Source organism: Ammospiza nelsoni, chromosome 3 (genome assembly GCF_027579445.1).
Source record: "Ammospiza nelsoni isolate bAmmNel1 chromosome 3, bAmmNel1.pri, whole genome shotgun sequence".
Lineage (NCBI taxonomy): Eukaryota > Metazoa > Chordata > Aves > Passeriformes > Passerellidae > Ammospiza > Ammospiza nelsoni.
In genome coordinates, this window is record NC_080635.1 from 37,755,801 (window position 1) to 37,775,142 (window position 19,342).

Sequence of the window (19,342 nt, forward strand, 5' to 3'; positions counted from 1 at the left end):
AGGGGCTTTTGAGCAGATTGACTCTGGGAAATTTCCCAGGGGCACTTTCAGATGTTATTGGTCTCCTGTCTGTCTTTCCTACCCTCTTGGGTTATTGATCCTGTGGAGGACAAAGGAGCAACATGTGACTGTGTCTTAACTGACCCAAGGAATAGGCCAAATTTTCAAGAAAATCGCCCCTGAAGGTGAAGTGCTCACTGCTCACTGTTCATTGGAAAAAGACAAGTAACAGAAGAAGGGCAGGGCACTCAGACAGGCACAAGGAGCGTCTTCAGCCACTTCAGCAACATTCTTCAGAGGGCATTTGCCAAGGTCCTTGCTGACATTGGATCTATGCAGAGAGGTACAGAAGGTACAGCGACTGGCTTCCCACAGCTAGCTCTCCCAAGGAAAAAGGAGAAGGCACAGATGTGCAACAGATCTTGAAATGATTCTGAGAAGTAAAATATGGCTACAGCATGAGATTTCAAGCTCTGTAGAACTAATAAGTGTTTTAATGCAGTGTTTCAATTTTGATTTATATGTGTGCTACACACACACACACATAAACAGCTAAATGGATGCTGCAAAGTCAGCCACTCAAAGATGGAAACGCCAGAATTCAAGTGACCTTTGCAAATTTACAGCCTTCTCTGTGGGTTTTCACATGTTACATAGGTTTCAGTTCACATGGCTGCCCAATCCTTTTTCCACAGTCTCTGTCACAAATTCAGAGCAAAGACCAAACAAGCCTAATTTAATTAGGAGTTGTTTAAAACTGCTTTATCATCCCTGCTCAATGTTTGTGGCAGCAACACTAGCTAATATTTATGGTGTGCTGTTTAAACCCTCATGGGCATTTTTAATAATACTTTTATAGTGTTCAAGTCTATTTTCACAAATTGTGAATTTAAGCCAGGGGCATGAGTTTGAGCCTGCCATTGTTACCCCAAGTGGTGAGTAACTTCCTTCATGATTACTGGTGCTGCTCTTCAGAAAAAGGAAAGAGAATTCAGGTCTGATTTACAGCTGCTGTTTTGTGCTTCTTCTAAATGCCCCCTACTTGCACCAAAAGGTGGGAACGTGACTGTCATCATCTGGGATGAGTTAGATTCTCACCAGAGAATGAACTTAAAATCAAGTGCAAAAATGAAGAATCAGGATTGCGAGTGACAGAGGAGTGTGTCACTAAGTCCAGATATTTTTCTGCAAGTGCAGTTTTTCCATTACCTTTTTTACAGTGTCCAGTCACATAAGTGCTCATGTGCAGTTCCTTTATGTCGAAATGCTTGGCCCTCCTGGCTGGCAGAGACTGGAGTATGCAGAGGCAGCCTGAACAGCAGCAGGGGAAAGAGATGACAAAATTGTTTTATCATTCTACTTAACAGCTTCCTCTGTACTATACAGGCAACTTGATAACCCAGCCATTTGTGTGTACAGGGTCAAAACATTGTCCCTTAGCTATAATAGCTACCAGCATAATTAATGAAAATTACAGAGTCGGGATCTAAGAGGTTGTAATGGCAAAAGGAAAAAGCATGCCTAATACTTTCCTTTATAGCAAAGCTCTTCCAAATGTGTATAATCCTAGACAATTTTCAGCTTCCAAGCTGAAATTTCCTACCGCTGCTCACTCTTCAAGCAATTCTTGGTGAAATTTACTACAGCAGGAGCTATTTTGTCACAGAATAATTCTGCCAGAGGTTTCTGCAACTACACATTCATGCATTTTGCTCAAGACCAGGCAAGTCATCAGATGTGGGTAGAATGCAGATTCCAGTGTTCTTGATTTTCTGTGTTGGTTGACGTGTCTATAACAACATTCATTGTTGATGCAAAGACATCAACATTTTTGATTCAAAGAATGAAACCTGACTGAAATGTTGCTCTTGTATTTGTGGTAGTTCAGAGGGTTTTTGGTACTACTGCTTAGGAAGTTTGCAATTCAAGATTTGCAATGTCTTAACAAAGGGAAAAAGTTGTTAATAAAAAGTTTACTTTTTCCTTTCTCACTAAAGTAGGACATGATCAAACTGGACAGAATCTATAGCTACATAAGAAGATTTTAATATTATTATATTTGCTGTCAGAGTATGGAAGTCTTAGAGTCTCCAGAAACAGTAAACCCTGTTTTGGAGAAATGGTTTCTGACAAGCCATTGCTGTCTGCAGAGCAGTGACTTCAGGTGCACTGAACCCACTAACCTGGTGGTACTGCCATTTGTTAAAATGTTATATATGTTTTTGAATAATTTCCTGACCAGTGAAGTGGTTTTGTTTTCCTTCTGGGAAAAAAAAAATCTGTAAAAGAGCTTTGGAGTTTTTTTAAAATTCCTTTCTACATAAAGAAATGAGAACGTTACCCATGCTATAGAGTAGTATATATTCCAAGAATCATATACCTCCTGCTATACGTCCTTAATATTCTCCTCAATGTCTATAGAATGCAAATTATTTTGGCCTTCTTCAGTGGTATAAGACAGAAGTCTGGGGAAAATGCTCTAAAGCGCATAAATGACAGAAAAGGCAAAATACTATTTTAACTTAAGGTTTCTTAGGTATTGCAATAAAGACTGGCAAAAGTTCTTTCAAAATGTTTCTCATTTAAATTTATAAAAAAAGTTATTATCTAGCAATATAGTTTATATTCTGCCAATCACCATACTACAATGATTTCAATAAAAATGAAGCAAAACACACTTTTAAAAATCCCCTATGAGATGTAAAACTAAATAGGACAATACAAGGATGTGATTATGTGGCAGTATTTCAAACACTGGCACTTACTGATAAAAAGCCATTATAATCCTCTCTGGAAACTTGTCCTATTCCCTCCTTGCTGATAAATGGGCCCAGCCTGGAATCTGGCAGACTGAAGAACAAGATCACTGAAAGCCACCTTTATGTCTTTCCTGCTCTCATCTTTCCCCTGGGTGTTACATTCTTTGAAGCTGCACAAAGTGATAAAGTTGGTTCTATAATCCCAGTTTCACTGGGCCACTGGCACTACAGAAAACAGTTTGACTGTAGTCACCTGTGACTCAGATGTCCTCCCTGGTGAGCTGGGAGGTGCACTGCCTTTGTCCTGATGATCTTTAAATAGTAGCCAAAAGCAGGCAGGCTGCTGCTGGTGTCATCCCCCCCGCTGGAGATATTTAATGGAGATGCCAGAGTTAAGGACTGTGGTTGCTCCAAACTTCATCTGCAGTCAAGAGAGAGGCAGGCAGACACTTGGTGAAAATGAATCAGATAATTTATATAATTTTCATCACTGATGTGTTTTAATTAATGCCAGCCTTACTCTCCCCATGAGTCAGTTGAAACATCACTCAATAATGCCACAGAAAAGGCCCAGCTTTTGGGTTGAATCCAACAAACTTCTTCATGCTTCCTGTACAGCACCAGAAGAGGGGGTGGAGTGGGTGTGTCTTAATCCATTTACCAGAATCATCTATCCAAATTTTTGCAACAATTTCCCCCTGAAATTAATGGAGAACTTCTGACCTTAATTTGAAGCAGAAATTCGGACTGGACTGGGAATGCTTAATGCTTTGTGATGCCATCGTTTAATGATAAAACGAGATTGTTTAGCCTCCTCAGCTTCATCTCTCTGATTCTATGCCAGACGCCCCAGTAGATCAGTGAAAATTTCATGTAGCTATCTGGGGTTTGGCCTGGCTTCCTTGCTGTCTCCATCTGTCTGTCTGTGCAACTGTCTGTCAGTCCTCCCACAGAGGCTTTTCAAAGTTAGCCAATTTTTGCTAAGTAATTTATAAAAGTAGCCTGCCAGTCAAGTAGAGAAAACCTGTTAATGCTTGCACTGAGAAAAGCAGCCCTTAATCCTTAGTTCAAGCCATGTTTGGCTCAGGGCATTAGGGACCCGAGGCAGGAGGGATGCGTGGTGCCGTGAGCCCAGGGGTAGCAGCATCCTGCACTGGCTGGTACAGCAAGCTCCTTGCACTGGCTCTGGCTGCTACAGATCTGATTCTCCTCCTAGCACTTGGTGTGGTGCAGGGTTTTGGATTTGTGGCTAAAACTGTTGCTAACATGCAAGTATTTTATCTGGTGCTGAGCAGTGCTCTCACAGCATCAAGGTTCTGTTTTTCCCATTTGGGTGCCTCATTGACCAGGCTGGGGCTGAGCAAGAGCCTGGAGGAGACACAGCTGGGGCAGCTGAGCTGAATTGACCAAGGCAATATTCCAAAGCCATATGACATCATGCCCATCATTAAAACCCAGAATGCTGTCTTTCTAAAGCAGCCATTGCACAGAGACTGCCTGGGCATCCATCTGCTTGTGGGAGGTGGTGAGTGATTGCTTTTGTACCACTAATATTATTTTTTTCATACCTTTGTTATTAAACTGTCCTTATCTTGAGGATAAGGTAACCCATGAGGTTTTCTTGCTTTTGCTCTGCCTGCTTTCTCCTCCATCCTGCTGGATGTGGGAATGATGGAGCATTTGCGTGAGTACTTTGTTGCTGGACTGCATCAACCCACTACATTTATCTACCAATAGCAGCAGAGATGAACCTTCAGGATAAAAAGCTGAAACACATTTGGCAAACAATTAAATAGCTTGCCACACTGGAGGTATTCAAGCCCAGACACATTGAACATAGCAGACTTACAGTACTTTAAAGTAGTAAAGCACATGAAAAAAACATTTAGAATACAAACACACATCGGGTGATTATCAAAGGATAGTTCTGTACTTGCTCACTTTGCAGTAACTTGCCCATATCCTGAGATGCACAGCAGCAGCCATCTGGAGCTGTATAAATGCAGAAACTGAGGAAAAGAAAGTCATAAAGAAAGTGTAGACACCTCATAAACCAGAAGCACATCACTTGGAAACAAGGTGAAGAAGGCTTTGGGTGAGGCAGACTATTGTAGGATGATTATGAACTGCCAGCACGATGTCTCAGTGAACAACTCAGTGTTAGGATCTGGCACATGTCAGGAGTGATTCCGCTAGAGACACGGAGGTATGAATGCCACAGAAGGTGGTGGTGCAACCACACCTGCATCTTATGCCAAAGTCCATCACTCATACTTGATTCTAGGATGTTTACAAAAATATTTATTCAAGATTTTAGGCTTGGCCTATTAAGCCTAATAAAATGAGTGAGGTGGAAATATGATTGCTGTCTACTCCGCCCAATCAGGGAACAAAGGGAATAGGAAACGTTAACAGGAAAATTAAAACATTAAACTTACCAATGATACTCATATACATAGTTATAAGGTGACTATTAATACCTTGACATGAAAAGGTTGCTCAGTACTGGCAGCTGGGATCACATTGCAGACTTGGTTTGCCATGAAAGCAAATGGGACTTAAAAATGCTTGCCATGGCACTCTGAAATTCATGGAAAGACTTGCATAATAGTAGGTACTTGCCCATGATTATAGGTGGACACAACAAATCAATAAGATCTTTATACTCCTGAGATCATAATAGCTTGAAAGGGAAAGAAATTAGATGTTAAATATCAGGAAAAACTCCTGGTAAAATCTCTCTGGCAGTGACTAGCAAAGGAAGCTGCTGGACCTGAGACAACAACTGCATTAATTGGAAATGTTTCAGGATCTCTCTTTTTCTTGTAAGCAATTAAATAATTCATTGAATACTTCTCAAAGACGGACTTTTCATTTGGGAGTTGGTGAACACAATGCTGTAGGAACATATATGAAGGGACCTCATAGGATCATCTTACCTGTGAAGGCTTAACTGCTTGTAAAAAAATTTATCTCTTCCATAATGTAGTGAAGGCAGTAAAACCCCTTATTTCTTTGAGCCAAGCAGTGCTACATAATAATAAGTATTCATCATTTATCTGAGACTTGCTAAAGTTCTGCTAAGGCCTTTTACAATCTAATACAAATGTCTAAATAAGCACAACTAGTGAAATACTCTGACATTTATACTGTTTGCTAGAAACATAACAGGAAAGTGATGCTGGGTGCAGTCATTACAAAGGGCTCTGGATCATGGACTTCTTTGTTATTTGAAAAAGCAAATGTATTGATGTAAAGTTTCTCAGGGCCAGATTTTTCCATCCTGCACAGCATTCAGAATTAGAGAAAAAGTTTCAACTGTTCTCTTTGTACGTGCACTACCTTTACTTAGACACTCGAAGAAGGTATTTTTTTAAAAGAACATGTGATTGTGACCTTTGACTACCTGGCCTTTTTTGGGGGCCCAAGTGGGAGCTGGGCCCTTACAAATATCAATCATGGCAGCAATCTGTGCCCCAGCTCACCTGGATGATGACACAGTTGATGTGTAAGCAGTTGGACTGCCCCAGCCATCACTCACTGCAGAGGTCTTTTGGAAGGAGTCCTTCATGAGTCCTTACGAGTTTTCTAGACTGGTAAAAGCCTTAAAAATACTCCAATATAATGGCATAACTTAATATGTACATTTGCTGATCTACAGCTGATTTTCTATAATGCACTTGTCTACCTAGTGTCAAGTAGGCCTGTGGCACAGCTGCACTGGAACAGCTAAAAAATTAGGTTTTCTGTTGTGTAGACTTCACTTTATATTTTTATTTATTCAGTTCTGCCCCAGAGCTCACACAATAAAGAGGGCTAAAAATGAAATCCACTGATGGTTTTTAATTTGTGCACAGTAAATGTCACTGAGAAGAGATCACTACTTCAGGAGAAGATATTCTACCATGCAGGAGCTTATTGCTCACACTGGTTTGAAGCCCGTGTTTGCTTTCTGTAAAATACAACAGAATGAGGCAACAGAAATAGCCTTTATCATTGTACTTTTGAAATAAAGTAAGGACCTGAGTGACTGCCACTCAGTTAATTAGCACCTTAGTATTTACTAAGCAAATACTGAATAATATTTTGGTAAAAATGTTAAATTCAGTTACATCGCCACTTCAACTTAGAAGCTTGAATCAAAACTGATTTCAGCTTCATTAAGTGACGGAGTTTAGCACAAATATCACACTCATTCTGGCCTTTGAGAAACAGATTTTAAAAAAAAAGCAAACCTGGCATTTGTTGTTTCACTGAGTACTTGAAAAATGTCAGTGTAGCTTAGTGTGGTAGTTCGTTTTTTCTGATTTTTAACTCCATCAGCTGTGGAACACATGGAGTTCAGCTTTTCATTAAAAAAAAAAAAAAAATTCAAACCCTTTGATCATATTGTGATCTCTTTACTTTGGAAAAGCACAGTGCAGAGCTTTCCAGGTTTAGCTTCCAAGCATAAACAAACTCAGTTGGCTGAACCTATTCAGGAGCATTTAGCATCCATCCCAAGAAAAACATTGTATTGGCCCCAACAGAAATGTCTGAATACTATTTCATTGTACTGACTGCTCCTTTCCATATTAGCATTATCTTTTGAGCATTACTTAAGGCCATCATTCAACCAGCTTTTGGCCTGCTAACCAGCAGCTGGAGTTGGCAGGCTGTCAGGATTACTGCTTATGAGGCAGACAATACAATCAGGTACCAAGTAAGAATGCATGTACAGCTTCAGATGTACTTAACTAAAGATCTTTAAAAGCAGTGTGACATCACTGCTTGATGGATTTTAGTTCGGACCAGAATGAGATGGAGAGAATATGAGGTGGGCATGAGTATGTCTTTTAGATTAAATATTTAACTAACAAACAGACAAAATGAAACTGGGACGTCAAGTTCTCCCAGAGATCTCCTATGCACTGCTAAAATGCCAAAGTAAATAGTGTTTTCAAAGTCTAAATTAGTCTTCCCCCAGTGAAGCCAGCAGTAAAATTCCCAGGGTTGCAAAGGATGTCAGGTTAGATCATCGTTCTTTAGGCCACTGAAAATCTCATCTTTTAAAAAATTATTTCTTTGTCTCCCTAATATCACACTGGTGTTCTCTGGACCTTGAATTTCAAACTTGCTTCCTGCATCCCTAAGCCTGTGTCAGCCCCATCCCAGCACACAGGTGGCCTCTACTTTGGTGCAGCCAGATTTTCCCAGTTGTGAAGAAAGGGATTATGTGCATTTCAGCTGTTGTTTTGCCTCCATGTAGTCTGACTGTCCTCTCTGGACTGAATTCTCCAACTGTAAAATACAGATAATGGCACTTCCCTGCCTACATAGATTATGTGAACTCCTCAAGCTTTCTAGGGATAAAAGCCAGAAAGTAATGTAACAGGTGATGTCTTGCTGCATATTTTATCTACTGGCATAGAACCATTACTCCATTATTCAGAAAAATGGGGACAGAGACAAGAAAAACAAATTAAAAGCAAAGAAAAAAGCACTATTAATAATAATGAAGAAAAATGAAATAGCATATGGCCTGATTTCTAAAAAAAGATATTCCTGCAGATACACAAAGCACTACATTAAATATGATTCTCCATATGATTAAATGAGCTTCTCTCAAATTTCCTACCTTTCTGCTACCTTAAAGCCACTGACATTTTTTTCTGGCAGCACATACTTACCCAGAGTATGAGAAGACACTATTGACAGCACGTACTCCAGTAGTTCCAAGACAATCAAGCCAACTTCTAGAGCATTAAACAGTCTGAAGATGAGACACACACAGCTGGAAATCAGTAGGTGACACACAAGGGGGACCACATGGGCAAACACATAAAACACAGATACAAATAAACATAATAGCAATCAGTAGACAAACATGTTTGAAAAGAAGGGAGAGGTGCTTTTCTAAATTTGCTAATTAGAGATAGAAATACTTCTTTAAAATCTGTAAATAAATCAGATAAAATGCAAAGCAGTATATTTGCCTCTTCTTGTTGAATCATTGTTAATTCTGTGCTGTCAGATACGTCTTGGTGAAGCTATTGAAGGACGATAAGGAACCACTGGACATGGAGTTTCCTTCTGGAAACTTTCATCCAGTGTTGTCTTTTTCAGGCTTTTCAGTTGCTTTAGGAGGAACTGAAGGAAGAATGAGAATTTTGTAGCCTGGAAACAAAACCTACCTGTTTAGAGCTATTGGAGCTCTCTATCTCTGTGTAGGGTTTCTCTCCATCAGCCATCACCATATGTCCTGTTTTCAGCTGGTATAATGGGATAATTTTTTTCCTAGCAGCTGGTACAGCACTTGTGTTTGGATTTAGTACAAGAATAATGTTGACAACACACTGATGTTTCAGTTGTTGCTAAATAATGCTTAAGTCAGGGACTTCTCAGTTTCCCATGCTCTGCTAGTGAGGAGGTGCACAAGAAGCTGGGAGGGAGCATGGCCAGGACAGCTGACCTGGCCTGGCCAAAGGGATATCCCAGAGCACAGAATATAATATGCTCAGTATATAACCTAGGGGAGTCAGCTGAGAGGGGCTGATCCCTGCTCAGGGCAGGGCTGGGCATCAGTCAGTGGGTAGTGACCAATTATACTGCACTCGTTCATCTTGGGTTTTATTCCTTTTTCTCTTTTGGTCATCTCCATTTTCCTTACTATGATTCCATGATGATGATGATGATGATGATAAAGATGATGGTGATATTTTACTTTATTTCACTTACTAAACTGTTCTTATTTCAACCCCCAGGTTTTACCTTTTTCAGGTTCTCCTCCCCATGCCAGAGTGGGATGGGGAGGCACAGTGCACGAGTGGCTGCGTGGCTCTCAGTTTGCTGGCTGGTTAAAGCACGACACCAGACTCATCCAACACTGTGTCAGACCAAGTAGGTCAGCATGGGGCTAACCAATCTTCAAAGACGATTTTATGCTTTATCCTTCCCGTCTTGCTGCAAGTGTTGCTCCCTGAGCTTCCCACAGATGATGATTTACTTGTGTAAGGGTTTGAGCAGCACGTGAGGAACAGGAGGAACACAACAGTGGTTGTTACTCAAAGTGTGAGAAAGCCCTTCGGCAGAAAGGGCTGAATTTTCCCAGTCTTCCAGGCCAGCAGAATCTCTTGGAATCTGGCCTCTCATGTTTCCCTCCAGAAATACAAATTTCACTCCAGCTTACATGATCAACAACATCTGCAGGCAAAAATACCACACTGGTTTGCCATAGAGGTGATACCTTGCTATTCATGTGCACACAGCATTTCGCACTGCTTGCTGTTCTTTCAGAGCTTGACTGTCACTTCCCATCAATGGCATAATGTTTCTTCTGGAGTGCCATTTACTGAGTTTTTTCTTTAGTGTACCCTTTAAAATGAAATAATTTGGCTTGTGTTTTGTGACAAGATAAGACAGACATAGAAATGATATTTTAGTCAGAGTCACAGCTCTTGAAGTATTATTTACTTTAAACTTTGAGATATGCTTTTTCCTGAGGAACCCAAACTGTTATGTATTTTTTTCCTAATATACTTGGTATTTGTATTTCATTTCTAGCTGGAATTAAATATTAGAGATTTTCATTGTAGATATAGAGCTGAATTATTATAATGAAAATTATTATTGAATATTTAAGCATACATCCTGTTCTTAATCCATTTAACATCCACTAAAGGATCCCAGATTGCAGTACCAAGAACAAGTCTGTAATTGTTTTAATCTGAAAGATGAAGGTTCAAGGTAAAGAGAATTCAATTAACAAAGCCAAACCTTGATGTGAAAAGGTACAGCCTTCTCTTTTTTGCTTTATAGCTCCACAATAAATCACCTTCCTAGAACATACAGTTAAATGTCACTGTTTCCAGAGTGTATTGCTCAGAGACAACATAAACCCACAAGCTCTTTAAAACTTTTCATCATTCATTAAGCCCTCAGGCTGGTTACCTTCTTTCATGCTTGAGTCCTGTTTGTCTTCATTAACCCTCCACGGCTGCCCAGCATCACTTCCAGAGATGTGCATGCCAGCCCTGAGGAAGTGTTTGCCAAGGCTGGCTTCATGAATGCCAGCAAATAATGCCAGTGCTCTGAGTTTTTTAAAAAGGAAGATTCCCCTCCTCATGCAGCAGCTGAGCCAAGAGTGTGCAGGAGCACAGAGAACAGGTCCTGTGCATCCTGTCAGGAGCCCTGCCTTGTCTCTGGCAGGGATGTTGCCATCACACCTCTAGCCATGAGCAATTGTACTAAAAACTTGGCAGGCTCCACCATGCACATGCACAACGAGCTTCAGAAGCCACTGAACCAACCAGAGAGCTAAAGTTGGAGTGAGGTGAATTTCACTCTGATATTTCAGGGCTGAAATAAGAGGAGCAGTGTGAATAGACACTGAAAACTTGTTCTGTTCTGTTTGTGTCAAATTGCAAAATAAATTGGATTTTTTCAAAACATTTAAATACATTTTTCTAAACGGCACTTTCCATGCAAAAAAAAAGTTTACCAGTGTAGGACATTTTAAGTTCAATTCACACATCTTTATAGGAATTCCAGCATTCTTACAGTGTCAGCAGAGCATTAATCCTGAATTTTCATGCCCTTTAAATTGTGAAAACTATGAGAATCTTAAAGAGAAATTGGATTAACACCCTTTGCCATCTCAAAGTTTGTGCATGTATGCATGGAGACATATAATATTAACACAGAGAAGATCAGGACATGTTCTGTGAAATTCCTCAGAATACACATTTGTTTTTGGCAGAGTGCAAAATCTGGACTGTGTGATACAACCTTGAGTCAATGCTGGAACTCCTTTCTTTATTCTCCTTTCCTGCCCTTGCTTACGTCTCAGATGAATGCTCATAACCCTGTTCTCTCACCAGTTCTTCCAAGAAGGAGGTGTTTCTATTCTGGCCTTATGACTCATGCCTGCCATGCCCTTCCCAGGCCAGAAGGAAATACAGGAGCTGCTCTGTAGTCCATTGACTTCAATGGGCCCTGATCCATGGGCATAAATCACATTTCTATGTAACAATTTAAACATTAATATGTTAAGTCAGGCTCTAACTCAGTGAAACTGCCTTTCAGTGAATAACTTCTTCTTCCTATATGAGAAAGTCACAAAAAAAAAAAAGATTCAGACTTTGATTCTGAATGTTTTCGAATATGATGATAAATCAGTGATGAACTCCCATGTAATACATGATAAAAGTAAAATTAAGCATTGTTATTTTTCCCCTAGCCTGTTGGAAACTAGCCATATAAATTATAAAACAGACCCAGATATAGGAAAAATCCAATAATGAGATAATCAGAACTCACAGTAAAATACCCCTGTTAAGATAAAATACTTAAATGAGCTACATTGCAGCAGTCAAGTGCATTCCTACACTTCATTGTAGCTGCTCCTGAGTAAGTTTTAGTTCAGCAGTGCCAAACAGGAAAATTACCTTTAGGAAATGTCCATTGTTCTCTCATTGCCACTTCTGTTCTTTCTCATTTTCTTACTTCTACCAGTTCACACTCTCATTTGGTACTTCATGCCTTCATTCTTCTGTTTCCTCACACTTTTAATGTCACTCCCAGTTTAGACAGATGAATATTCCATTGGCTTTAGCAATTGGACATTTTTTTCTAGTGAGCCTGGGATTTTTTTCATGCCTCAAGCTTCATGCTCTGCACTGATATGAGACCCACCCATATTTTCAGGACTCTACAGTCATGCCATACAAAATATTAGTTCAAACTTGATAAAAGAAGACCATGGTTATGGAACTTATTTTGTGCTAACATTATGTCTTGATCAAAGGGCTTGCCTCTCAGCTGGGAGTTTGAATCAGTCAAGGCAATGCATGACCCACCCAGTATTTTTGAACTCACTTTGTATTAAAAAAAAAAAACAAAAGAAATAAAGTTTAAAATTTTGACCTCTTTATTTATTGTGCGGTTTTTTTTCCAGAACTAAACTGTGCAAATCCTTACATGGTGTGTTGGATGTGGACATTACCCATTTCATTTCAGAGTAAAACATCAATGTAAAGATCACAAACAGTAAAATTGTTCAGACTTGGAAATGCTATTAAACTTTACATACTGTGTTAACATTGAAAAATGAAGCTGTCTCTCTGCCCCACACCATTGGAACAATAAATGTATTTTCAGAATAATACCCATATTCTATTTCAATTTAGAAGAATCATGGTAGAGAAAAGCCCTGAGAACTCTCCTCCTGCTTCACTTTGCCACGTCCAAAGCATTCCATAAGTACAAGAAAAATGAAGCCCTGTGAGTGTAGCTTGCACAACACATAATTGGATCCAGTCACCACTGCACCAACAGCCATGGACAGGGCTGAAACTGCATCCTTAGCTAATCCTCCCATGGTAACAAAGTCTATAATGAGTAGGCAGGCTGGCTTTGTGTTGTATATCACAAATACACAAGCACAAGTGTGGCATAAAGCTGGGTGTTTCCATGAAAATTTCATTTGAAAGCAAAACCCCTGCAGAAAGCCTGTTAGGAAGAAGCCCTGAGAAAACACTTAGGAGCCACAGCCTTCCCTCTGCCAAAAATGCTGTTAAGAAATACTGCCTTGAAATCAAAAATTATGCTGAATGAGTGAAGAAGTGGTGAAAGAAAAAAAACAGATGATGCAGGAAACATCTTCCACCCCCCTTGATGCTCACACACTCAGACACATACACATGCAGGCTGCTCCCTTTTGCAAGAATTATGGATTCTTGACTATAAATGTCAAGTAAGGTTCCTCATGGTAACCCTGCCAAGTGTCCATGTTGATAGACTACACAAGTTCAAAAAGTTGTAATTTTCCCCTCTTTGTACTACGATGAGCAAGTCTGTCCATTAAAACAATTGTTCTTTTAACTTAGTAGATTTAAAAGCCTTGGCATAACTTCAATGTGATTTTGGTATGATTGCAAATGCAATAAAGCAAAAAGCCAACAAACTAGGCCAGCTTCTGAACTCTGTGTCCCTAAAACCACTGGGATTTTTGTTTAAGCAAGTGGTTCAGAATTTGAGCCTGATAAAAACAAGCTTTAGCAGCAGCAGAGACTGGCCTCAGCCCTGCTACTCAAACCAATGATCTCCCATGCAGGTTCTGTTCCACTCCAGGCCACAGTTCCAGCACCACTCAAACCTGCACTGAGGGCGAGGACATTTCATGTGCATGCAGCCACCTGCAAAATAGCAACAGAATGGCTTTGGTACTTGGAAAACAGTTAGAGATGTTAATCAACAATTAAGAGCATTAAAATCAACTTTCTTAGACACTAATTTACCAACTAAGTAAATTATTTAATAAAAGAAAAGTACAAACACAAAGGATATCTCTCTAGGCTATCTAAAACCTGCTCCTCCTCTTTATTGGGCTTTAATGTGCATTTCTCACTCGAGGGACTGCCGGGGTAGGAGGAAATTGAAAAAGACTATGCTAGGGATAGGGGAAAGAGATTATAGTCTGTGGCCTTTCAAAACAGTCCTGGAGGTACCTCCTCAAGGTTACTCTACACTAGTCTAGCTGTGAGCCAGAAGATAAACAAAATTAAATCCTTTTTTGAATTTGGATTCAAAGATTTGCAAAGTTGGTAAATCAGGAGATAGACTTTGGTGGCTGACTACTGATCACACAAAAATGACATTAGTAATTTAAGTTGATTTGACCTTTTTAGTATCTGAAGGAGCCTTTTGATCATATAAATGTTTTTTTGCATGTTGGATTTCTTACTTCTCCATACCACGAGAGCAGCTTTAATTTCTCTGCTCATAACCTTGATCAAAAGTTTATTTTGTAATATATAAACATTAACATTGTCAAAGGTCATTACAGAACTACACTTCCAACTGAAAGTATGTTGCTTACCACACAAAGAGATCTTTTGTGTAATTCAAACTGAGAGAAAAGCATGAAGAAATGCTGAAATGTCATCTTGGTTTGACTCCAAACGGTCATGGGAGGTACAGGGAGTGTGTGTTCCCTACTGTATGAGCTGCTGCCCTTACACCATGTTTTTAAAAATGCCACTCCAGAATGTTTCTCAGAAGGCATAAACAAACAAGAATTGGTTTGTTAAAACAGGCCTGTCTGCTTCACCTGACAAAGAGAGAAAACCACTTGTGATAGCAAGGTCTATTTGTCAGTTTATATCTTTGTGTAAGAAAGGCAATGTGCCAGAAATATTTTTATCTTATTTAAATGTAAACATACAAATGGCTAGCCTCCATGTTCCAGTTTTATTTAAAGTTTAGATCCAGCCCTCTTTTGCAGTTTGTATTAAGCCATCACTGGATAAAACTCATCTCAGTCCTAGTGCAGGACCCAAACCCATCGGGTGCCTTCTGTAAAACGTGTGCCCTCCCTGCTGAGCTGCATAAATCTTGTTATTCTGTGCTGCATGGCAGCTGAGATCAGCAGTCAAGAGTGGAGAGTGCCTCAAGCAATGGGACCTTCAGCTCTGTGAGTACAGCAGCTCTCTGAGAGACATGGATGTGTATCTAAACTCACTCAGACTGGGGCCTTCGCTGTGGGAAAGTGTTTCTCTCTTTCACTTCAGCTGTTACAGGAAAGTAACTGGCATTCAGAAATATTCTACAATGCCTGAAGTTTATGTGGGCTATTACAAAAAAAGTTATTGGCATTGTAAAAGACACTGTCCACAGAATACGGGGAAGGAAAGCAGAATTATTCTCCCATGCGGAGTCAGTGTACTCCTCCCAAATGAGGACTGCTGGCAGACATCAGGATACAGTTGTCAGTCTCTTGACAGCAGCTGTACTTTGGCAGCTCTGAAGTGTTTCTTTAAGTTTACAAATGGCAGCCTAGAAGCTGGCATGTGCCGTACCCATGACCAAAGAAGAAGGCAAACACTGCACTTTTTAGGCTTCGTGATTTTGTTTGCAAATGACAGAATCACTGAGGTGGGAAGGTCCCTTAAGGGAACATCCAATCCAAAACTCTGCTCAAAGCAGGGCAACTAAAGTAGGCTGCTCAGAGTCTAAGAGAAAGCAAAGGTCTTACCATTCCTTCAAGCCTAACCAGAAGGGGGTTTTGTTTGGCAATGCACAAACTCCTGAATATAAATACTCACCATTATAAATATAAATACTCACCATTATGTCTATTTCTAATCAGATTAAAGCTTCTGGTTTTCAGTCTGTTCTACAAATCTGTAAATAATTTTTTGACCTAGGCCTCTGTTATTTCTCTTCTGCTGCCCACCTTGCTCTCCACACTATGCCAAATCTTGTCTCACATTCCCACTCTTCAATTCAAGCTTTCTTTCCTTCTGCTTCTTGTGCTTGAAGGTGTCTCCCACTTTCCATCTGCCAGCTCCCTTTTCTTTCATCAAACCCCAGATTTCAGGATTTTGTCCTATTTCTTCCCCAGCAATATTTTTGTAGTGTCACTGCTCAAAATGTTCTCCCCTTGCAGTTCATAGTTCCTTATTTGGCATTTTCAGTGTCCCATGTGAATGCCACAAGACTGGGAAGCACCCTCTAAGTATTTGTATAATATTTAGGCAATCATGTTAATATATTTTTATTAATTAACATAAATACATTTAAGTCTTGGAACAATATTAACCTATAAATTATAGCCTATTTACCATTCCTGTTCTTAATTTTAAACATCCCAATGCCAGCAGATTACTTTTCTTCCTACATAGTAAGCACTGATTAATGCAAACTGTTTGTCAGGACTCATGTTGCTTCCTCTAACTTGCTTTTCTACTGTGGGCATGTGGCTGGGTTGGGATTAATCTCACCCAAATTCAGCCTCATACTGTGTAGACATCCACAGCAGGACTAATTGTTCACACCCCAAGGTGTGATTTTCTGGCCTACATATCTTCTGCTTCATCGGGAGATGAGTTTTACCCTACAAATGTCTATTTTTCCCAGTGACAATGGAAAGTCTGGATAACGAGCTGGATATCCAGTCATATGAATGCTACATCCAATGCCCCATTTCCCTCACCTAAAAAATTGCTGGACATTTTGTGAGGCTTAATTAGTGGTTTTCAGAACTGAGTGATTTAGTTAGCATTTTCAAGATAATTTAGTTAAGGTGACATAAGGAATTATTCAAGCTTTTTGTGCTCTCCCCCTTTTGGAATAATATTATGCATATGTACACCTGCACATTCATACGTTTATACTGTAAAATGAATTTTAAGAGAGGTAAGTAGAAGATATCTAATAAACTTACCATTTTTTTCTACTGGAATATTGCAGTTGGGGCATGGCTTGGTTGTCTTCTTGATTGTTTCTCTAGATGCTTCTTCCCATCGAGCTTGCATGGCTGCATGTTGATCAACTACAAACCCCTGCAAAGAGAGAGAGAGAGAGAGCACTCACTGGGGCATCGAGCCGTGCTGCAAATGCACCAAGACAGGTAAAGCAAAAGGGAAGGCAAAGGAGGAGTCAGGTGAAACTGGCTGACAACATCACATGTTAGACACCACAGATGTGATTCTGCATCAGGGGTTAAAGCCCTTCTTGAAAGAAAAACAAAAACACCAAGGAAGTGCAACACTTGGTAATGCAGGATGGTGGGGTGCCTGGAAGGAAATTGTTTTTCATAATAAAGTGTACTCTGTTGCATTGGAGGTCTGAGTTTCATTCCAATGTAACCCTACACAAATATAGCATGCACAAAGAATAAACAAAAATTTTGTAAAAAGGCGAAAAAACCCAACCTGAGTAATGAAATGCTCAGAATGACACAGAAGGAAAAAGCCATCATGAGGACTATAAAAGGGACTCCTGTGTTTGTCCTATTTATGACTGTGACAAAATTACATAATCTACACAAGTGGCCTATTTGGCTGCTTCCTACCAAAAATGATAGTACAAGGACAAAAGAGATGGCAGTGCCTTGGGTCATTTCCATCACACAAGGTTGGCAACCATGTGAACAGTACCTATAAACAATGCATGTAGGTTCCAACCTTGAAGCTCTGCTCTCTCCATTCATAATATGGTTTTATTCAAGCATATGGGAAAATGACGAACTTAAACAAAACGATTTAATTTATAACAATTCCTGTAACTTAGTGTATACCTTCTAAATACTTATAGGCTTTTATGTGGATAGACTTTTATATTTATTTTTATGGATAATTTTTAATATATTTATTTCTACTAAGACAGAAAAAGGCCCAACTTTAAGCAATGCACCAAAGCCATAATGCCACTTCAATTCTGGTCATTTAGTATCGATAAAACAGAGTAGAGAGTGAGTAGTGCCTCGATTTCATGCCTGGCTGAAATGACCTCAGTTAAAATGGAATAACAAAGACCAACATCTGCAGAAATTTATTTCCAGCTCATCTAGTGACCATTGCAATATGCATCTAATGAAAAGCAAACCGAAACACAAAACAACAAAAAAACCCCCCACACTGCCTTCTTTTAATCAGGAAACATCAATAACATGTTTGCCATTATTTATTTTACAACCTACATCAGTCTCCTCAGTCTGTGAATGTCTTTTGTTGCTCCTTAAGATTCTCCAATTTGCTTTTTGATGTAGAGGTGACAGAAGTGAATGAAGTCTTCTAATCTGTATCCAAGAAGTGACTTTTACTCTTGTCTCTCTGCTGGTAGAGAGGGAACTCGGCCCTGCACCCTGCTGGATTATTCAGCAATTCGGCAGAAAGATGACCTCTATACATCAGCACATTAGAAACTTCTGGGAAATAGAAAAAGCTGCTCAGGCTAATAGCAAAGAACATAATCTAGTATTGATTTTTCAACACCTACATCCTGAAGGAAGGATGACTTTTGCAAGCAATCTGAACCAGCTCAGAGAGGCAGAGTGGGAGAGGGGAGAACACTTGACCTGGAGCTCAGTCTCCCCCATGACAGAAATAAGATGATATCTCATTTTAATGGGAGCTCATTGCTTAACATGCATACAGTTGAAAATCACTGCAGCAGTGACAAAACATTGCTATTCTTTTCAGACGCATCAAATGAGAAGACCAGAAGTATTATAAATTTTTTGTAATCAGTCCAGATGAGCTTCATACTGGCTGTTTTCTCAAATAGTCCAATTTGCAAGTGTTTTTAGTACTTGCAAAACACTTTTTTCTCCATCTTCATGTCTTTGTTGTGATCTAATAGCAAAGGACACTGAGGTAAAATTTCACATACCAAATTGCTAACTTTATTTGTATAAACATTTTTGGTCTTAGTTCTGCAAACAAAATTGGGAAACCCTAGGAATAACTAAAAGAAGCAACTTCTAGCCACACACATGCAGCTCACCAAGAACAAATTGCTGAAAACAGCAGTGAATTATTATTTTTAGTATTTTCCATTGCAAAAATTCTAGCATGAACTAGATGCAGCAGCATGATATTTCAGCCCATTAGAGCTGAAACACCCCTCCTATGCCCAGTCTTGCTGAATGCTATGTTAAAAACTTCCTGCTGCATGAACCAAATGCAGAGAAATGGCACAGTGATGGAGTCCCTGATTCAGTGAAGAAATCATACCATCCAGATCCATAAGCCTTCAGTGCTCATGTGCTTTATTTGGTGCCCCACACCCAGTAATGGCAAGCACACATATATTTATCTGCA

The 19,342-nt window shown here is 39.6% G+C and overlaps 1 protein-coding gene across 1 annotated transcript in view; it reads right to left on the minus strand.

Moving 5' to 3' along the window:
- Positions 1-12,643: 12,643 nt before the first annotated feature.
- PRKN (parkin RBR E3 ubiquitin protein ligase) overlaps positions 12,644-19,342 on the minus strand; it is a 675,844-nt gene continuing 669,145 nt past the window's right edge. The window contains 2 exon segments of the mRNA XM_059469512.1: positions 12,644-13,933; positions 16,963-17,080. Of these exon segments, the coding sequence (XP_059325495.1) occupies positions 13,824-13,933; positions 16,963-17,080 (228 nt within the window). The 3' untranslated portion in view covers positions 12,644-13,823.